General features: G+C 46.1%; 1 protein-coding gene across 2 annotated transcripts; it reads right to left on the bottom strand.

The window, feature by feature from the left end:
- Positions 1-283: 283 nt before the first annotated feature.
- On the bottom strand, positions 284-2704 carry SLC16A11 (solute carrier family 16 member 11). Of its 2 annotated transcripts, none has more exons than XM_037809499.1 (5): positions 2427-2704; positions 1982-2189; positions 1574-1717; positions 653-1420; positions 284-563 (listed from the first exon to the last, which is right to left on the bottom strand). In XM_037809499.1, the coding sequence occupies exons 2-5, from the start codon at positions 2181-2183 to the stop codon at positions 334-336; spliced, it is 1344 nt and encodes a 447-aa protein (XP_037665427.1). In that variant the 5' UTR covers positions 2184-2189; positions 2427-2704; the 3' UTR covers positions 284-333. The 2 variants fall into 2 exon arrangements, with proteins under 2 accessions (XP_037665427.1, XP_037665428.1); XM_037809500.1 differs by having other exon boundaries at positions 2432-2704.
- Positions 2705-22254: the final 19550 nt, after the last annotated feature.

Genomic DNA, 22254 nt, shown 5'->3' with positions numbered 1-22254 from the left:
GGCTCCCACTTCCCCACTTACCTCCCCCTGACACTTAGTAAAGAAATGGTAGAGGCACAGGGGTTAGGTGGGGGAGGTATTTTGAGGGGTGGGATGGCTAAGGCTAGTCTGGGAGGTGTAGATATTCAGGTAAGGGGGAAAGAAGAAGGGACTGGCTGGGTAGACAGACATCCTTCCCCTCCCCCAGGGCCTGCTGGGGTTCTGTTCCTTTGAACCAGCCTTTTTGGTGTCTTAAGTAGAATATTGTCCCTGTGCTAGATTAGCTAACAGATGAAGCTTGTAGTAAAACAATAGACTTTTTTATTGGGGGGAGGGGTTCCAACAAGAAAATGATCAACAAGTGGTGTCCAGAGTGGGGCCAGGGCCTCCTGGGGAGAGCAGGGCCACCTGAGGAACTGGGAGCAGCTCCCCCTTTTCAGGAGGAGGGGTGGAGGGAGGTGAGGCTGGACCGCAGGGGGGCAGCGCCCCGGGGAGCCCCATGTAGATGAAGCTGCCGGAGAGGATGAAGGAGCTGCACACCAGGAAGGAAGCTGTGAAGTCTCCCGTCTCATCCCGGAGGAAGCCTGGGAGGGTAAAGGGGACTTAGAAGCCTCGGACCCCGGAGGGGGGGCAGAGGTAGGTTGGGAGCAGATCTGCAGTCTCAAGCTCTTACCTGACAGGGGAGGCCCCAGGAGCCCCCCGAGGCTCATCAGCATCATCACCAGCCCCGTGGCCTGCACGACACCTCCGATGCCCACTAGGCCCGGGAGCACCCCGAAAACCAACGGAGCGTAACTTCCGGCACTCAGCCCATAAGCCACGGCAGCGGCCAGCAGGGGACCCCCCCAGGCCTCCTCGCTCCCCACCGCCGGCACCAGTCCCACCGCCAGCAGCCCCAGCCCGGTCAGAGACCCGAACACCACCAGCAGCCGGGGCAGGGGCACCCAGCCCTGATCCGCCAGCCACCCGCAGAGCAGCCGGGCGCCCGCGTCCCCCACCGCAGCCACCGCCACCACAAGCGCTGCCCCGTAACCCCCCAGGCCGCGATCTAAAGCGTGGGGGGCCAAGTGTACGTAAGGCACGAAGTACCCGCCCCCCACCAGGGCGGTTCCCAGAGCGAAGACCGAGAAGGCCCGGCGAGTGAAGAGACCCAGGCCGAGGGCAGCGAGGGGCCCGCGGGGCGAAGCCGGGGGGTCGCCGGGGAGGGCCAGGGGTCGCAGCAGGGCTCCACAGGGGGTGAGGTGGAGGGTGACGGCGCCGAGGAGGAGCAGGGCGCCCCGCCAGCCGAAAGTATCGAGGAGGAACTGCAAGGCGGGCGCCAAGAGCAACGAGGCAGCCCCGTTGCCGGTGAGCGCCAGCCCCACGGCCAAGACTCGACGGCGGGAGAAGTAACGGGAGAGGGTCCCGAGCGCAGGGGCGAACACCAGGGCCCAGCCGGACCCTGCGAACCGACAGGACTGGGTGGGGGGCGCGAGCCGGGGTGCCCGCGCCGGCCATCCCAACCCCTCTTCCCGCAGGACGCCCCCTCGCCCCCGCCAAGCTCCGACTCCCCCCACCTTCTCCCCTTAAGGACCGGGCATCCTCCTCTCCTCACCAGCGAGGAGGCCCAGGCCGAGGTAGAGGTGCAGCAGGCTGCGGGCAAAAGCCGAAAAGACGAAGCCGAGCGAGGTGAGGACGCCCCCAACCATGACCACGGGGCGCGCCCCCCAGCGGGTGCTCAGGGCGCTGCCCACCGGGCCTAGAAGGGGGCGGGGTCAACGGAAGACACGCCCCTGGACCCCCCAAATCGCCCCGGCACTTCTCATTGGCTTTTTGCCTGGCCTAGAGCTCCGCCCCCGACCTCAAAGCGCCTCCCCTTGACCTCCAAGAGCCGCTCCTTTCCAGATCTTGGACCCGTCGGTTGCCCTTTCTCGGCTTGTCTGGTAATCAAGCGGGTACCCCACCGCTACACTCACGGCCCCTCCTCCCCCGTTCCCGCCCCCCGCCTCGGGGCCCCCCTCACTGGCTGCCTGCTGCACGGCCAGGGCCAGGGCGCTGACCCACGCAGTTTCCTGAGCGTTTCGGTCAAAGTGCTCGGCGAGGTCAGGGAGCGCGAGGCCCAGGGAGCGTAAGAGCCCGTAGGAGAGCCCGTTCACTGCGAAGGCGGAGGCCGCCACCACCCAGCCCCAGCCCCCGTCCGGGGGCCCGGCCAGCTTGGGGGTCATCGCCGTCTGCGGGAGTGGGAAAACACCTGTGAGTGAGGTCGCCCGCTCCGTGCCTCCGCCGGGGACCTGGCATCTCTGAGATCCGCCCAGGGGTGGGCGCGTCACCCCCAGGGCGGGGGCGGGGGGAATGAGAACCAGGCCTGGGGATGGAACTCCCGGGTCCGCGCGAAGGGTCGGGACGGGGGACAGCCGGATGTCCCAGGCCTGGGACTCCCCCTCCCACACGCAGGCCCTACCCCTTACCCGACCTCTCGGGGCGGTGGGGGAGGGAAAGGGCTCGGCCTGGTTTTCTCCCCGCTTCCCGGGCGGGCGGGGCCGCGGAGAGGAGCGAGCGCAGAGATGGAGCCGAACTTGGACGGGATCTCTCCGTAAACAGAGATCACCACAGGGGCCTGAGCCACCTGGGGACGCGGGGGGTATGGAGGGCGGGGGCGAGCCGAGACAGCCAATCCGCCGAGCCGCGGGTGAGACCAGACGCCGAGTCCCACGGGGATTGAATTAGACACACGCACACACACACACACAGACACACACACACCCCTAAGCCCCGGGAAGGCGCCCGGCTCACGCCCACGCACCTGCTGCCTGCAGCGCACCGCGGAGCCAGCGGCGAGCCCCGGGTCTGCACGCCACGTGGAAGACAGGCGTGGCGCCCTAAAGCTTGAAGGGGTGAGTAGTGTTTGATAGGACAGACCGTTGCTGAAGACCAGGTGAATTTCAGATATCAACCTTAACATGCCTTCCAGGACCAAGGGGAAGGAAGAAGAAAGGGATTCCCTTATTTTCAGGCCCTGAGATGTGCCAGGCATTCTCTAAAGATGTAATCTTCCCATTGTCACAGTAACCTTATGAAGAAGGTGACCTTCCATTTTACGGATGAAATAACTAAGGCTCAGAGAGGTGAGGTCACTGGCCCAAAGTCACCCAGCTCAAAAATAGTGGAAGTATTTGAACTCGGGTCTGTGCAACTGCAGGACCATACACAGAGGGAGAAGAGACGTAAGACTGCGATTGTATCCGCCACAGTTGAGGGAAATGGCCTGGAGATAGACTGATGCCAAACTGCCCTGAAACAGGTAGAGCTGTTGCAGAGCCAGAGGGTTTGTGACTCTAAGACAGGGTCAGGGAATAGAAAAGATCATTGAGATCAGAATCTAACGATTTGAGCTAGAATTTAAAAAAAAAAGGAAGAAACCAGAGAATTGTACCCGGATATTGATTTCTTTAAAAACTTTATAAAAGTATCTTTTTTACAGCTTCTTGAATCAAGAAATGTTTTCTAAGATTTAATTATCACACAATATGGAAACTTGGGCAATTTACATTTTGGGGCCTGTATCAACTGACAGCCACGTGATGGCAGTGTTTCCCAATAGTTGAGAAAACATCTGTGGATAAAGAAAAGAAGAAAAAAAAAAACAGCTTCTTAAGTGGTGAAACTGTAAACCTTGAGCATATGTAAAAACAGTATAACCTTCCACGTCTCCCCATTGAAGCTTATAGGAGGAAAATAAAATAAAATGTTTCTGCTTAGTATATAAAGCCTTTCACAATCAGCAGTAGATCCGGGCTACATTTCCATTCCATCTCCTTCTTTCTTACACCCTCCCATCAGCCATTAGCCTTCCACCTGCTCTATGGACAAGCCAAACTTTTTCTTCTGTGTCTGCATATGTCATGCTCTCTGCTTGGAATGTCCTGGATGGGGTACAGGAGCCCATGAAAACTTTAGGTTCTGCCACGTAACCCTGGAAAAGTGGCCCCACCGGTTTCCCCAACTTGAAGTGCTGCTGTGAAAGGGCACCAGGGAGGTGGAGCCAGAAGGTCCTCAGCCACCCAGGGGTGCAGGGGGCCCCCTTTGTGAGAAGGCTCTCTGTTCCAACTGAATGGGGCCAAGGAAAATTAATCACTCCCTCTCTGTGGTGAAACAGGACTGCAGGGCAGTCAAAGAGGAGACTGGTTCCTCTGGTTTGACGAGTTGTACCAAATGATGCGGATGTGGGTGCCTTTCTCGGATACTCGGATACTCGGATACTCGTGTGAACCCAGAATGGCATCCCAGAGCATGGGACTGGGGTGATGGGTTGTGAAAGTGTTCTTTGTCCACTTCAAATTCTCCCAAGTCCCTACCACTGTGTGTCTCATTGGCAAATATTGTGTGTCTTTTGCACACAATATTTTGCACACATATTGTGTGTCTTTTGCACATATTTGAGTTAAACCGCCTGGGTATGAATCCCAGCTCTGTGATGTATTACCTGGATGGCCGTGAGCAAGGTACCCAACCTCCCTGTGCCTCAGTTTCCTCCTCTCTAAAATGAGGATTAAGACAGTAGTGACCTGCTAGGGGATTATAGGATTAAATGAGTCACTGCGTTTACATGTGCAGTAAGGGACTAAGGACAGTGCCTGGAAATATTGCTGCTTTTGGGACTTGGAGGAACTGGGCCAGACCCTACAGTGCTGCTCTCCTCCCCCCACCTGGCTACTTCTAACGCTTTAAGGTCAAAGGATCACACTGATCTGGTGAGTTTTCAGTGGAATCACATGGGTAATAAAATGTGAAACAGCTCTAAAAAAGTTACATGAAAAATTTGTTCGTTTTCTTTTTTCTTGTGGTGAGTTGTTTCCTTGGCATTTTTTTAAAGTTTACAGAAAACTTCTGGTCTCCCTATCTCAATTCTAAAAGCAGAAGATACTTTTAAAACAAGTGTCTTATATTGTAAAATATAGGGGACTTAGAGATAGACAGCAGCTAGTGAAGGGGGAATGATAATCTAATAAGAACAGATAAGATATTGAGGGCAATCTTAATGATATGGGAATGCTCAGGAATGACTATGGTTTGTTAATTTTCTTGTGGTATGGTAGGAGCATATTGGAAGCTGCTCTAGTTCGTTAATGCTGCCGGGATGCAAAACACCAGAAATGAATTGGCTTTTATAAAGGGGTTTATTTGGTTACACAGTTACAGTCTTAAGGCCATAAAGTGTCCAAGGTAATGCATCAACAATCGGGTACCTTCACTGGAGGATGGCCAATGGCATCCAGAAAACCTCTGTTAGCTGGGAAGGCACACGGCTGGCGTCTGCTCCAAGTTCTGGTTTCAAAATGGCTTTCTCCCAGGACGTTCCTCTCTAGGCTTCAGCTCCTCAAAAATGTCACTCTTAGTTGCTCTTGGGGTGTTTGTCCTCTTTTAGCTTCTCTGGAGCATTAGTCTGCTTTTCAAAATGTCTCTGTAAGCTAAAGCTCCTCTCTCAGCTCCTGTGCATTCTTCAAAGTGTCACTCTTGGCTGTAGCAAGCTCTCTCCTTCTGTCTGAGATTTTATAGTGCTCCAGTGAAGTAATCAAGGCCCACGCTGAATGGGCAGGGCCACACCTCCATGGAAATTATCTAATCAGAATTATTACCTACAGTTGGGTGGGTCACATCTCCATGGAAACACTCAATCAAAGAATTACAATAGAATCAACACTAATAGGTCTACCCACGCAAGACTGCATCAAAGGTAATAGTGTTTTGGGGGACATAATACATTCAAACTGGCACAGAAGCAATTAAGTTGTTTCAGGATATTTGTTTTTCCTATTCCTTTGCTTTGTTTTATTAGGAAATGTTATTTTTTATTTTATTTTTTTATAAATAAAGTTAATTTAAAAAAAGCAGAAAAGAAAGGAGTCAAAATAAGTTTTATTTATTTAGTCCTTCATGCAGAATAGTTATAGGCACCTACCAGGACAGGTGCTATGCTTAGGGCTGCGGATGAGACACTGACTAAAATACAGTCTCCCCTCCAAGCTCCCACAATCAAATCATAGAAACATCACATGAAGGAAAGAAATCTCAATACAAGGAGAAGGACACATACACTGTAGAGTGGTACATGGGAGGAACAAACTCGCTCTGCTTGGGGCTTCTGGGAAGGTTTCACGGAAGAGGAGCCCCCTTGAACTGGGTCTTGAAGGATGAGTAGGAGTTTGCCAGATGGATGCGTAGGCAGGGGCATTCCAGGCAAAGGGAGCAGCTTGTAGAAACGCACAAAGGCATGAACGAGCTTGGCACATTGTTTATTGTTTGGGGAGCTGTAAATAGCTGCTGTATGGAGAACAAAGAGTGTGGAGGAGAGCAGTGTAGGATGGAGCTGCTGGGGCAGAGGGTACCACCAGGAAGGGCCTTGAAGGCCAGGCTAAGGAATTTAGATGCTTTTCCAGAGACTGATGCTGCTCAAAAATTTCCACTGACATTGCATTCACCAATACTGGAGGCTGAACACAGAGGAGAGTACTCATGCCCCAGTTGAAGGGGGAAATTTCTTTGAAATATCTTGTTTTACACTGAAAATTCGTGTGGAATTTTGCACCCTAGTCCATTCTACCTCAGAATAATTTTTGAAGCATATTTTGATAAGAAGTAATGCTCTCATGGAAAAATTATTTTAACTTTTCAAATCTTCAAGAACACATACAACTCTCCAGGAGGGTGTACATATTTATTCCAAGGTTTTGTTTTCCCTGGCACACTGCCATTAACCCGGTTAATGTGGGTGATGGCGAGCCACCGATGGCCTGGGATCACCTCCTCCGGGAAGTCCTCCCTGACTGCGTCCACTGCCAATCTGCATTAGATGCCTGCTGCTCTGCCTATGTTAACGCCCATCAGGGCACTCCTCAGCCTGCAGCCCAGGTTATCCATTTTTGTCTTCTGCCCTTTCCCCCACTGAGGCCATGTGCCTGGAGGTGGGACTTTGCATTATTGATCTCTGTATCTTTGACACCCAGCATGGAGCCTGGTGTGTGGGACACGCGGGTACATGTTCGTTAGATGAGCCTGTAGCACCAAATTTGAGAAATACTGAAGTAGGGAATCACTGAAAGAGTGAACTCTGCGCCTGGTGCCCAAGGAAATGTGGCAATATCACAAGAAGGGTCACTGATGGGCCAAAACCTGGAGAAAGCCCCAGAAGCAGGTGCTGACCCCGAAAGGGTCTTTGCAGAGATCAAAAGAGAGGGCATAATTTGCTCTGGGGAACGCGGGATCTGGGAGTGCATCTGTGTTTGTGAAACCTAAAACAGCTCTGGGGCTTTCTCATAGGAGACCCCGCCCGCAGTTTTGGGGCCTTCTGGGGCCTGCAGTCTGGGAGGGGTGGGGGTGGGGGGCAGTCTGGACTGAGGCAGCCTCAGGGACCCCTGAGCAGAGCCCTGCCATTCCCAAGTGTGCCCACCAGGGGACTCGCTCTGCAGACCGAGACTAGGCCATGGGAACTCAGCGCGAATCCCATAGCCCACATCCAGGCCTGGAAAAGCAGGAGAACATGAGCTGGGAAGGGGTGAGGGCACAGAGGGCAGGTTTGTGGGTCAGTGACTAATTATGGTGGGGTTGGGGAGCACATCTGTTGAGATGCTATTATGGGGGGCTTAAGGGGGCTCCTTGTGTGTGGGAACAAGTCTGCTCGGATGACCACACATGAATGGAGAACCAAACTGAGGCCCCTGAACCTTCTTTGGAGGCTGGGGCTGGGGTGAGGACTCTGCTGAGTTTGGGGCTGGGTGGAGGCTGGCAACGGGGCTGACATTGGCATGGAGCGGGCTCAGGCAAGGCTGGAGATACGGTTGGAGCCAAGGCCACATAACTTCTCTCTTACCCTTGCAAAATCTGTCTCCCACTATGTCTTCCAATCCAGCTGCCATCCCTTCCCTCCATCACCACCTCCACCTCCCAGTCCTGTTACAGGGGAAGCTCCGAAGGGCCTGGCTCCTGGACCTCTCGGGTCAGTCCATTCTCCGGGGCAGGGCATCAGGGACCGAGCAGGGAGGCTCCATTAGGGCTCTCAGCCTGGTATGTGTGTCCAAATATCCAATTATGTCTTACCTGCAGTCTCTGATTCTATGATTTGAGCCAACCTTTATGTCACAGTTTTTAGTTGTAAGCCATGGACACTAACTCTGACTGATTTAAGGAGAAAAATGATTTACTCCAGGATTCTGGTTAAGTCACAAAATGACCAAGAAGGCTTCAGACCTAGGTTTGGAAACCAGCAGGAGCAAGGACTGCCTGGGGCCTCTGTGAGTTGCTAAGGCCACTGCTGTCACCACTGGGCACTAGAGGTCGCTGCCGGCCCTCTGTGCCCGCTGGGCCTGCAAACTGCCACTGCTGCACTAGCAGCAAACAAATCCAAGTGCAAGGTCAGTGCCGCTGACCACCTGGACCTGATCATGGGCATTCAGCCTGGTTGGAAGGGGCACCAGGAAAGGGAACACCTGGTATTTTCAGCATCTATAGCAGGAAATGGTTTCTGCCTGTTGTCAGAAATAATCAGGTGGGGAATGTCTTAAACAAAGGAAGGGCTCAGATGCAAGACAGCTCCAAGTGCCCGCTAAAAAACAGATGATTAGAATCGGAATAGGATTTGAATTCAGGCAGCAGCGTGTGTGTCCTGCAAAAGCAGCTTGGTCCTGGTGAATTAAGAGCACAGTTTTTTGGGTTTTTTTTTTTGATAAAAAATTTGATTAACTTTATCAAAAAATAATAAAAAATTTCCAGATAAAATAAAACAAAGGAACAGGAAAAACAAATATCCTGAAATAACTTCATTGCTTCCAATATGCTCCTACCATACCACAAAAAAATTAACAAATCATGGTCATTCCTGAACATTCCCATATCATTAAGATTACCCTCAATATCTTATTTGTTCTGATTAGATTATCGTTCCCCCTTCACTACTATCTCTATGTCCCCTATATTCTGCAATAAGAGTTCACATTAGTGGTAACATACAATGTCTCTCCTTTTGTGTCTCAGACTTTTGTGTCTGAGCATTGTTCCTGAGTCCCAAATCCAACACTTTCTAGGCATCTTTAAAATGCTTCAAAGTGTTGTGGGAGAGACTTGGGTGAAATGAAGCATAGAGAGGACCCAGCACAATTCCAGGAGCATGGTAGGGAGTGTGCCCTACAAATGTAGGTTCCCTTCTGTTCCGGTTTGCTCATGCTGCTGTTTTGCAAAACACCAGAAATAGATTGGCTTTCATAAAGGGGGCTTATTTGGTTACAGAATTACAGTCTTAAGGCCATAATAGTGTCCAAGCTAAAGGATGTGTCCTTTGCTGAAGGATGGCCAATGGCATCCGGAAAACCTCTGTTAGCTGGGAAGGCACGTGGCTGGCATCTGCTGATCCCAGGTTGTGTTCCAGCTCCTATCTCAGCTTCTGTGCTTTCTTCAAAATGTTGCTCTTGGGGCGTTTTGTCTTCTCTTAGCTTCTCCAGAGCAAACACTGAGCTAGCATCCCCAAAGTGTCAGCAAAAGTCTGCTGTCAGCAGCCGTCTCCAAAATGTCTCTCTGAGGTGCTCTCCAAAATGTCACTCTCGGCTGCTCTGAGGTCCTTCTGCTTGTGAGCTCTTTTATAGGACTCTAGTGATTAAATCAAGACCTATGTTGAATAGACGGGGTCCATATCTCCATGGAAATAATCCAATTAAACGTTTCATTCACAGTGTTGTGGGAGAGAGTCACAACTCCATGGAAACAATCAATCAAAGGACTCCAACCTAATCAACACTAACACGTCTGCCCCCACAAGATTGCATTAAAGAACATGGCACTTTGGGGAGATGCCTTACCTTGGACACTTTATTGCCTTAAGACTATAACTTTGTAACCAAATAAGCCCCCTTTATAAAAGCCAATCCATTTCTGGTGTTTTGCAAAATGGCAGCATTAGCAAACCAGAACATATGCCATTCCAAAAAACAGCTTTACCTTCTTTAGCCACCTCTGTCCCAGGCTATCATCATATTCCTTTCCTCTGTTCACAACCAGGAGATCCCCAAAGCCACCGATCCTGGTATAAAGCACGTTTGTGAGTCTGATACCTATGGCCTTGTTTGAAGGTGCAGAGGTGGCAGGGTCTCTCCTGAAAGGATGTCACATCTGGATTAGCCTCCAAGCAGAGGTGAGGGCTGGGCCCTGGCCATCTCACCGGCTGGGCTGTGGAAGAGTGTGGGTGTGTAAAGAGGGGCATCCTGATTTATGGCATGTGGGAGGTAGGAAGTTGCTGCCAAAGGCACTCACTTGCAGAAGTTCCAGAACAGTGGCCAGTGGGCAATGAGAACAGGGAGCAGCCGGCTGGGGTGAGATGAGAGTCTGCTCTCCAGTGTTCTCATGTGGCCTGTGGTTTCCAGGTCTATTTCCCCGTTGTCCTTTAGGAGAGCTGATTTTCCCCTTGAGTACACAGGGCCTCGGGCTACAAGCTTTTTAAGTGCTTACAGAAATGCTAGAGACATGATAAAAGTATTGGCTCCAAAAAGAAAACTGCGAAAAGCTAAAATGATGAATGTTTAAATAAATGTCTGCAAAACATAATATTAGTCAGTCAACTTCTTTGTGAAGTTTCATATTCCTAAAATTTCCTTACTTTGGAAAACTGTTCGTAGGTTAATTTTTCTCATTTCCCAGGATTTCCTAAGTATTCACGATGACTGCTGAGCCATCAGTGCCAATTATAGATTAAATGAGTTCCTCATAGATGAATAACTTTTTAAAAATAAGCCTCCTTTTAAAAATTTTAACAGCAAAAAATATTTAGTGTGGAATGTGAGTATATTCTAATATGCTCAATGTTGAGACAGTTCAGCAGGAGTGGTGAAAGCACGGACCCTGCAACCAAAGCCTGAGTTCAAATCTGTGACTCTCCCACTTGTCAGGCGGATAACCTGGGGCAAATGATTTAATCTCTCTGTGCAGTGAAGATAATAACAGGGCCTACTTGTGAAGATTAAATGAGTTTATATGGAACAATTTCTAGCAAGAAGCTAGTGCTGTGTAACATTTGGGTAGATAAATAACTGTTGATCCCTGAGTGTTTAGGTCTTCAAGAAGTGAAGAAGCAAACCTAATAAGAGTGTTACATGCAGCCTTAAGTCACAGCTGCGAGAGGAGCTGCGTGCCCCTGGGCTTTAGGGTGGAAACCTTGGTCACCAGAGCAAAAGGGGCCCCAAGGAGAAGGAACCGGAGAGTTAACACCCGGTTTTGGAGGTTCTCCTGTCTGGGCTAACCCATAATCACTACTGGGTTTGTTTTTATTAAGGAAGTTGTCGTCCTAACTCCTCCCAAATCTGATGATCCATTCCAGCACTTACTTGCTGGACTCGAGCAGGCTTTGGTTCTGCAGTCCACCCCCATCCCACACTATCCACACACACCTCCTTGACTTTCTCTGTCTCCTCTTTAGTCTCTGCCTGTTTCTCTCACTTACACCTTGGTTTTTGACACCAGTGATGGATCCAATCCCCCTGGTCCCATCCAGTACTGAGGGTGGTGAGAGGTGGCAGTGCCCACAAGGCTCAGAAATCACAGCCCTAGAAGGAAGGGAAGCTCATGTTGGCCGTGACTCACGACCCTCCAGGAGAGCACAGGCAGTGCACATATTGGCCGCAGAAAACATCCCTAATAGTTAAGATGTTTCTGGCTACAGGTAACAAAAGTACAACTCAACTTGGCTTACATAGGAGGAAAATATATTATCTAATTTATCAATAAAACTAGAGCTAGAATTTTCCAAGGTTAGCTAATCAGTGGCTCAACAACATTGTCAAGGAATCAGGTTCTTCTCATATTTTCAGTCTCTCATCAGTGTTTTAGCTTTTTCCTCAGGTAAACTCTCTTAAGGTTGCAACATGGCTGCAAAGTTTCAGATATGGCCTCCAGAGGTAACGATCGACAGAGCAGATAAGTGCGCCCTCCACGGCAGCAGGGAGGTATTTCCCCGCAGTCCCCAGGAGATAGCCCCTCACCCCTGGCCAGAATTGTATCATATGTCCATGATTAAACCAGTCACTGACAACGGTGATGGGACCACAGTGATTGACTTCCTCTCCTCAAGTTCTACCTCTGGGACTGGGGCTGGAGCAAGCCTCACCTGAAGCACATGCTGTCTGGAGTAGGGAAGTTTCCTAAATATCATTTGGAGTTTGTGAGGAAGCAAGAGAAAGGTAGAATCAATGTTGCCTAGGCAACCAAGAGTGTTGGCTAAACCATCTGTGTCCGCTGGGGCAGGAAAGGATGTGGGGAGATTGGAAAACCAAACACTACTCTGGAAGAGCTGTTCCTGGGACTCTGGTGGTTTTATTTGTTTGTTTGTTCCTATTAATGTGATTTGTTCTCTCTGATTTTTACCACCAACTCCACCCCCTATCCCAACACATATATACATACGGGACAGGACATAATATCTGACATGAAGTGGGCATCGATACAGCAGAAATAAATACAGGCTTACCTCCCCTTCTCCCCCAGTCTAGATGACTGCAGTCACATCGTAACTGGTCTCCCTGCCTCCAGCCGGCCCCCACAGTCCATTCTCTTTCCTGCAACCAGCGTGATTTTTTCTCAATTCAAATCTGATCTGACCTTCAAAGCCTGCAAGATTCCTTAGCCAGGAGCAAAGACCCTTTATGATTTGAACCCAGCCTGAAAACCCCACCTTGAGATATCGTTCTCTTGCATCTTCAGCTCCAGCCTCACTAAAGGGTTAAATGATTGAAGCATGAATGGGCAGGGCATGGTTAAAAATAGGATGTAGCATCACATCAATAAATTCTGAGGAGGTATTGGATAAGCTTCAGCAGCCATTTTCTAATTTAGAAAGAAAAACTCTAAGTAGAAATATAAGGAAATGTCTTAAATTTAATAAAGGCCATTTCTCAAAAAAAAAAAAAAGACAACTATTTTAAAAGGAAAAACACTAAATCTATTTCTTTTTAAAAAGAGCACACAGGGATGCCTGTAATCACTGTTATTACTCAGCATCGTCTAGAGGTTCTAACATGGGCAAAGAGGAAAGTATATAATGAAAAGAATTAATAAGAATATTTGGCGAGGTGGCTGGATACAAGATTTATAAATGTCAAACAGTAGCTTTAACTTCCTGTCCTAGCAACAGGGCTGCTAAATTTCCTAAAACCCTCCCATTATAAAATACTTAAAAGTGCTGGATAACAAAAGAAAAAAAAAATCCTTTAAAATTGATGGCTTAGCTAGACAGAAAGTAAGAAAATTCTTACAGCTGAAGTCTGAATCCAGAGAGCTAAGCAAGGCCTGGAGCAGGCAGCCACCTGCTGCACTGAACATGGTCAAATGGAGTTTCGAACTGAACACATGTAGGTAGCAGAAGAGTCAGATCAGAAAGCAACCACAGGGGAGCCAAGAAGGAAACTGTTCTGTCTTGTCCTTGGGTCTGGGTAGAGAACAAAAAATGACTCCCATAAAAATTCATTACCCCAAGCCTCCCCTCACATGGGACCAGGGCACAAATCCCTACCACATTTGAGTTCGAGAAACTTCCAGCAGAGAGTTTTATTTAAAGTAATCTCAGATTGGAAGCACCTGACAGAAGCAAACAAAAATCCTCGGTGGAGGAAAATACCATCAGACCAGACCTGAAAGAATTTTGAGGGACCGAGTTTCAAACAATAGAGCTTGTGGTTAAAAAAAAAAAAATATCTCAAAACACAAAAGAAAACTGAGCATCACAAATGAGGGTCAACAGGACAAAGCAGACAGCAGAATTAGAGCTGGGTGGAGTTTAGATTTGGGGACTATTAAGAAAATACAAAATAAATATACATAATGTATTTAAATGAATAGAAGAAGGGTTTGAAAACATTAATAAGAAAAAAGAGCCTCTCAAAATAACTAAGAGACACTACACAGTTGACAAAACCAGCTTCTGGATCTGGCAGGGAAGTGGGGCCATTCCCAGACATAACTTGAGAAGTGTAGATTCACCTCTGTCTCGGGATTGGCTCTGATTGGAGGTCAGTGAGCTGGTAAAGTTCTCGAGGATTAATGTGAGTGGTCAGTGGGATGGGGAGTGTAATGAATAAAAGGTCACCTACCATTCACACATGTCCGTCTGCTGGATCACCAGAATCTAATGAGGACTTCAGCTGGGTGTAACTCGACAGTTTTGCTGATGGAAGAGAACAATCTTCTTGTCTTTTCCATCTGCCACCTACGCCACTTCTCCACCAATGTCAAAGGGAGTATAATTTATATAAGCATTTTGTTATTTGTAATCTTCTGGGACAGAATGACTCATTCCTAGTCTTAGTTCACCACGATCAAGGTATGAAATTGGAGGGCTAATTGGAAGCGTCAACTTCTGAATGGTCTAATTTTCAGTGTCAGTGGCTATCACTGTGTGGATAGAAGGAAGTGTCTTGTCCTCTGTGATGGTTAATTTTAAGTGCCAACTTGGCTAGGTGATGGTGTCCAGCTGTTTGGTCAAACACTGGCCTAGTTGTTACCATGGAGGTGTTACATAGACGGAATCAGCACTGACAGTCAGTTGATCTTAAGTATAAAAGTCAACTCGATAACGTGCGTGGGCCTCTTCCGATCAGTTGGAGTTCTTACAGCAAGAAGTGAGGATTCCAGAAATCAGAAGAATTTCTGCTGCAAGACTTCAACAACAAATCTGAACAGAATTTCCAGGCTGCCAGCTTCTCCTTGGGAATCTGGACTCAAAACTTCAACATCACATTTACCAGAATTTCCAGCTGCCAGCATGCCCTACATAATTCAGACTTGCCAGCCCCCACAATTCTGTAAACCAATTCCTTATAATAAATCTCTTTACACACACACACACATACATATGTGTACACATAAATATATGTAGACACATACATATGCACACACACATATGTACTTACAGCCTGTTGGTTCTGTTTCTCTGAAGAATCCCCTTTCTCTCAGGCAATGCAAATAAACCTGTGGGAAACGGAAGGAGTTAGGAGTGTAGCACGCTGCTTATCCTGATTTACTTAATGGTTTTCTTTTCTCATTCTGAAACCATTCTATCAAGTGGCAATAGACTGTTCCCTTCCACCCCCATGAAGTAATCATGCACTGTATGAATACAACACAAGAGCGAGTTCTCATTTACAGAACACGGCCAGTTATGACTCATCCCAACATTTTGAATCTTGAGAATTCTGAGGTTACTACTAGAGCCACTTGTCTTCTTTCCTAGTTAATGCTTCATATATTCTCTTGGGATTCTGTTAACTCTTGTCATTCTTTCCCCCCAAAACCTACAATTGGGTTAACTCTTAAGATAAGTGCATGTTTTCATTCCACATGAGAAGCAGGACATGCAGAGCACTTTACTCAGTGCATAGTTAAGCCAGAATTGGATTCTCCAAGCAGACAGCCAAATACCCAGCTTTCTGCTTCCCCCCAAGGGTCTTAGTAGGTCCACAAGGCCACAGATGTTAGATTCCTGGCTGGCAGGATCCAGCAGGACATTTTCTTTAGTGCCACGGGAACTCTTGGATTCTTAGACTCCACTTGGAGCTGAAGGATCAATTATTTCGAGTAATCCATAGAAAGTTTGAGGCCAAATTCTGCCTTCTGCAGTATGTACAGTTTGTATGTATCAGTTCGGCTCTAATCAGGGAAGCAGATGTGTTACGAGTGATGTTGAAATAGGAATTTATTACACAGATTAGACCTTATACGATTGTGGAGCTGGTGAAGAAGTCTGTTGAAGATCACTACCTTTGTGTTTTGGGCTCGAAGTCATTGTAGATCAGCGGGACAAGCAGTTGGAAAAAGAAGATGGATGTGAAGTGGCAAAGAACAAGGACAAACCAGAACCTGAAAAGATAAACTGGAACTCACAAGGACAACTGGAGCTCAATCTATCTCTTAATGCCTTCAACCCTGACAAAGCAGGTGACCCGTAGAAGAAACTGGTGTCTTTTGCCAAAAAGAACTCACACACCCTTAGCCCAGGATCTGGAGAAGCTGAAGGAGGAATCTGGTAGGAGTTAGGGGAGTTATAGGACTGGGTTCTCTTCCATGACCAACAAAGAGAGCCAGCAGATCAGCAACAATATGCGCAAGTTACAACAGTGCCTGGCACCCTACGCTAGACTTTTGAGCATAATGGCTGCTGCTTCACGTGTGCATTTCAGATTCCACATACATTTCTTTTTATGGCCACCCTGTGGTTGACGTGTTCTTGGTCCTGGTCCACAATGGGTGTGGTCCCATTGTAAATAAAAGCTCTTCAAGATATTACTTCAGTTGTGGTGTGGCCCAACTAAATTAATTTTTTTAAAATTCAGTTTTATTGAGATATATTCACATACCATACAATCATCCATGGTGTACCATCATAGAGTTGTGCATTCATCATCCCAATCTATTTTTTGAACATTTTCCTTATACAAGGAAAAGTAAAAATAAGAATAAAAAGTAAAAGTAAAAAAGAACACCCAAATCATCTCTCCTTCCCACCCTATTTTTTATTTAGTTTTTGTCCCCATTTTTCTACTCATCCATCCATACTCTGGATAATGGGAGTGTGATCCACAAGGCTTTCACAATCACACTGTAACCCCTTGTAAGCTACATCGCTATATAATCATCTTCAAGATTCAAGGCTACTGGATTGCAGTTTGATAGTTTCAGGTATTTACTTGTAGCTATTCCAATGCATTAAAACCTAAAAAGAGTTATCTATATAGTGCATAAGAATGCCCACCAGAGTGACTTCTCGACTCCTTTTGGAATCTCTCAGCCACTGAAACTTTATTTTCTTTCATTTCACATCCCCCTTTTGGTCAAGAAGATGTTCTCAATCCCACAATGCTGGGTCCAGATTCATCCCTGGGAGTCATGTTCTGCATTGCCAGAGAGATTTACACCCCTGGGAGTTAGACCCCACGTAGAGGGGAGGGCAGTGAGTTCACCTGCTGAGTTAGCTTAGCTAGAGAGAGAGGGCCACATTTGAGCAACAAAGAGGCACTCAGGGGGAGACTCTTAGGCACAATTATAAGCAAGTTTAGCCTCTCCTTTGCAGTAACGAGCTTCGTAAGGGCAAGTCCTGAGATAGAGGGCTCGGCATACCAAACCACCAGTTCTCAGTGTTTGTGAGAACATCGGCAACAATCCTGGTGAGGAAGCCCAACACCTCTGCATTTCCCCCCAACTCCTCAGGGGGCCCTGAATATATATTTTTATTCTCTGCCCAAATTACTTTGGGATGTGTCGCTATTTCATACTAACCTATACAAACCTGCCAGGTCTCACTTCCTATTCAAAGTTCCATGTAATTATGATATTTGAACAAACTGTATGAGTTAAATTATTTAGGAAATATAGATCTTGCATCAACTAAACATCTCTTCCCTTGGTCTCACATGGAATTTGAAGTTTTAAGACACAGTCAGTTTGTCCTTTACCCTTTTGCCCAATTTGCCCTAGTCCTAACTAGATCTGCTTCATTCATATCTCTAATTGAAATCTGGACTCTTTTTCAGCTTTTTTAACAGTTGCTATATGTGCTAATACTGACATTCATATCTGCCGAGTTTAGCTCTGAGTTTCAGGTGTCACACATATACCCAAAGTTCCAGGGATTGCTCAGGTTATACACAAAGGGATCAGCATCTCAGAGGTTGGAGACAGCCATTACAATTCAGGAATAGATGTGACTGCTGTAAGAGCTTGCAATCTAGGGACCATTACAATGAGCGTTCCCCTGATAAGCTGTGCTCTAAGGTTCAATTCTGAGTTTACACATTGTAGTTAGTCCATATTGGTGAGGCATTATAGTGTTTGCTTTTGTTTCTGGTGTACTTCACTCAAAATGCTGTCTACAGGATCCATTCACCTCATCGAATGTCTCACAGCTTCACTCCATCTCACAGTTGCTCAAAATTCCATTGTATGCACACACAACAGTTCACCATTCTGTTCCTCAGTCTATGTACCCTTAGGCCACCTCCACCCATTGCAAATCATGAACACTGCCTCCATAAACACCAGTGTGCAAATGTCCATTCATGTCCCTGCTCTCAGATCCTCCAAGTATATGCCCCCTAATGAGGTTGCAGGACCTTATGGCCCCCACATACTTAGCTTCTTGTGGAACCACCCCACTGTCCTCCAGAAAGGCTACACCATTCTGCCTCCTAACCAATAGTAAATACATACATCCTTCTCTCCATGTTTTCTCCAGCACTTTTATCCCTATTTATATTTTCCCCTACAATTGTATGGCGGATACCATACCATATAATTATCCACAGTGTACAATCAGTTGTTCGCGGTATCATCATATAGTTGTGCATTTATCATCACAGTCAGCACTTGAACATGAATTAAGTGGGTTTTAACCCAGATTATTGGACTCGTTATAGGCAGAATGAAAGTCAAATGGAGAGAGAAGCCAGGAGAGGCTGTCACGGGCATTGCCATGTGACAGAAAAGCCAAGGACCAAGGACTGCAGGCAGCCGGCCCCAGAATCCCAGTCTTAGGAAAGAAAGCCTTGCCTCGCTGATGCTTCAATTTTGGCCCTCTCCTAGCCTCCAAACTGTGAGTCAAAAAATTCCCAGTGTTCAAGTAAACCCATTGTATGGTATTTGTTTTAGAAGCTAGGAAATTAAAATACACCCCTGTGCCGGTTTGAATGTATTATGTCCCCCCAAACGCCATTATCTTTGATGTACTCTTGTATGGGCAGATGTATCAGTGTTGATTAGATTGTAATTCTTTGTGTGTTTCCATGGAGATGCACCCCACCCAACTGTGGGTGCTGACTCTGATTGGATAATTTCCATGGAGGTGTTACCCCACCCACTCAGGGTGGGTCTAAATTAAATCACTGGAGCCATATAAATGAGCTGAGAAACAAAAGGAACTTAGTGCAGCTGAGAGTGACATTTTGAAGACGAGCTACAGCCAAGAGGGACACTTTGAAGAAAGTACAGTTGCTGAGAGAGGAACTGCAGTTTACAGAGACATTGTGGAGACAGCCTTTGAAAGCAGACTTTTGCTCTGGAGAAGTTAAGAGAGGACAAACGACTCAAGAGCAACTGAGAGTGACGTTTTGAAGAGGAGCTGTGGCCTGGAGAGGAACGTCCTGGGAGAAAGCCATTTTGAAACCAGAACTCTGGAGCAGACGCCAGCCAGGTGCCTTCCCAGCTAACAGGTTTTCCGGACGCCATTGACCATCCTCCAGTGAAGGAACCTGATCGTTGATGACTTACCTTGGATACTATATGGCCTTAAAACTGTAACTTTGTAACCAAATGAACCCCCTTTTATAAAAGCCAATCCATTTCTGCTGTTTTGCATTCTAGTAGCATTAGCAAACCAGAAAAACCCCTAACCCAGACCCATACAGGGAAGGAAATTCTGGGAAATGCTCCAGCTTAGCCAAGTTGACACCATACAAATCCATCACAGCATATAAAAATCAAATTAGAATTACATGAGTTTTGGAGTACAGTTTAGTGTTTTGAAAATGTTTCTAAACCAATCATGATACACTTGTATATTATTAATTTCACATGACTAAAATAGTGCTTGACATGTATAATATTATAAACTGTATACAACTTGGGTTTTAAAATTTATTATCAAGTTTAGTTTGTAAGTTTTTATAAGCATGGTATTGATTCATATGGGATCAGCTGACCCCAAGAATAAACTTCCAAAATCTAAAATGATTCACACCATTTAGACTACAACATAAAACTTTTTTTTTTATTAAATTCAGTTTTATTGAAATACATTCGCGCACCATACAATCATCCATGGTATACAATCCACTGTCCACAGTATGATAACATAGTTATGCGTTCACCACCACAATCTATCTCTGAACATTTTCCTTACATCAGGAAGAACCAGAACAAGAATAAAAAATAAAAGTGAAAAAAGAACACCCAAATCATCCCCCCATCCCACCCCATTTGTCCTTTAGTTTTTATCCCCATTTTTCTACTCATCCATACACTAGGTAAAGGGGGTGTGATCCACAAGGTCTTCACAATCACACTGTCACCCCTTGTAATCTACATTATTATATAATTGTCTTCAGGAGTCCAGACTTCTGGGTTGGAGTTTGGTAGTTTCAGATATTTACTTCTAGCTATTCCAGTACATCAAAACCTAAGAGGTGTTATCTATATAGTGCATAAGAATGTTCACTAGAGTGACCTCTCGACTCCATTTGAAATCTGTCAGCCACTGAAACTATTTTGTCTCATTTTGCATCCCCCTTTTGGTCAAGAAGATACTCTCAGTCCCACGATGCCGGGTCCACATTTATCCCCAGGAGTCATATTCTGCATTGCCAGGGAGATTTACACCCCTGGGTGTCGGGTCCCTCGTAGGGGGGAGGGCAGCGAGTTCACCTGTCAAGATGGCTCAGTTAGAGACAGAGAGGGCCACATCTGAGCAACAAAGAGGTACTCAGGGGGAGACTCTTAGGCACCATTACATGCAAGTTTAGACTCTCCTTTGTGGTAATGAGCTTCATAAGGGCAAGTCCCATGCTCGAGGGCTCAGCACATCAAACCACCAGTCCCAATGTTTGTGACAACATCAACACCAGTCCAAGTGAGGATGTCCAACACATCCGCACCTTCCCCCAGATCCTTGGGGCTGGGGAGGGGGAAGCTGTAAATTTATTTTTTATTATCTGCCCAAATTACTCTGGGATGTGTCACTATTTCACTCCAGCCTATACTAACACTTAAAACTTTTTAAAAGTTAGTTTCTGGTGTATTACTGTTAAACTAACAGAGAGCAAAATGAACTAAGGAGGAAAACTTCAATCAATCTAGCAAATAGGGAAAATGAAGGAAAAAGAAGCAGAAAAAATGAAATGAATAAAAAATAAATGGGAAATAAAAGCACCCATTATCAGTGGCTTTATAAAAAATACCAATGGACTAAACTCTCCAGTTATAAGACAAAGATTTTAGACTAAAAAAAAATAACAGCTAGCTATATGCTAATACATTAGGATAAAAGAAGGTTAGAGTAAAATGAATGGGAAAACACATATGAGCCAAATAACCAAAAGAAGACAGGTATAGTTTTATCAAATTCAGAAGAAAAAGGTAAAAAGGGAATTAGAGATAAAAAGTGTCTCTACATATGATATAGTAGTTAATTTGCCAGGAAGGTATGACATTTCAGAACTTGTATGCATCAAATAACATAGCTTCAAAATATATAAAGCAAAAATGGACAGATCTATAAGTAGAAATTGATAAATTCACCATCACAATGGAAGATTTTAACACACCTGTCTAATAATTGATATATCAAGAAGACCCCCCCACTGCCAAAATTTAAGGACATGGAAGACTTGAACCACACTATAAACAATTTTAACCTTGGGCTTTTAGTTGCTAGATCTATTTTTTTCCTCTCTCTCTTTTTTTTCCTTTAAGTTACCTTTACTAATACTCTTCAGTTTGGTGCCCTTCTCCAGACCTCTTTCTCTTTTTCTCTCCTCAGCTGGTAAAGCTCCCTTTAGTATTTCTCGCAGGGCAGGTCTCTTGTTAACTAATTCTCTCAGCATTTTTCTGTGAAAATTTTAAGCTCTCCCCCATTTTTTTTTTTGAAGTATTTGCACTTCAGATATCTATTACCATTGTCTATTTTTTTTTTTCTTGAGAGAGGGTCAATGCCTCTTTTTTCAAAATACAGTTTTATGGAGATATATTCACACACCCTACAGTCATCCACAGAGTACAATCAATTATTCACAGCACCATCATATAGTTGTGTGTTCATCACCAGAATCCACTTTTGAATATTTTTATTACTCCCCCCCAAAATAAAAATAAAAGTAAAAAAGAACACCTAAAATATTCCATTCCCCACTCCCACCCTATTTTTCATTTAGTTTTTGTCCCCATTTTTCTACTCACTGGTCCATACATTGGACAAGGGGAGTGTGAGCCACAAGGTTTTTGCACTCACACAGTCACATCATGTAAGCTACATAGTTATGCAGTCATCTTCAAGAATGAAAGCTAACTGGGTGACCGTTTGACAGTTTTCAGGTATTTCCTTCTAGCTATTCCAATACACTAAAAACTAAAAAGGGATATTTATATAGTGCATAAGAGTACCCTCCAGAGTGACCTCTTGACTCCATTTGAAATCTCTCAGCCACTGAAACTTTATTTTGTTTCATTTTGCTTCCCCCTTTTGGTCAAGAAGATTTTCTCCATCCCACAATGCTGGGCCCAGGC

This window comes from Choloepus didactylus, chromosome 18 (genome assembly GCF_015220235.1).
Source record: "Choloepus didactylus isolate mChoDid1 chromosome 18, mChoDid1.pri, whole genome shotgun sequence".
In the NCBI taxonomy this organism is placed as follows: domain Eukaryota; kingdom Metazoa; phylum Chordata; class Mammalia; order Pilosa; family Megalonychidae; genus Choloepus; species Choloepus didactylus.
The sequence above is the reverse complement of the archived record's forward strand: the minus strand, read 5'-3'. Positions and strand labels throughout refer to the sequence as shown.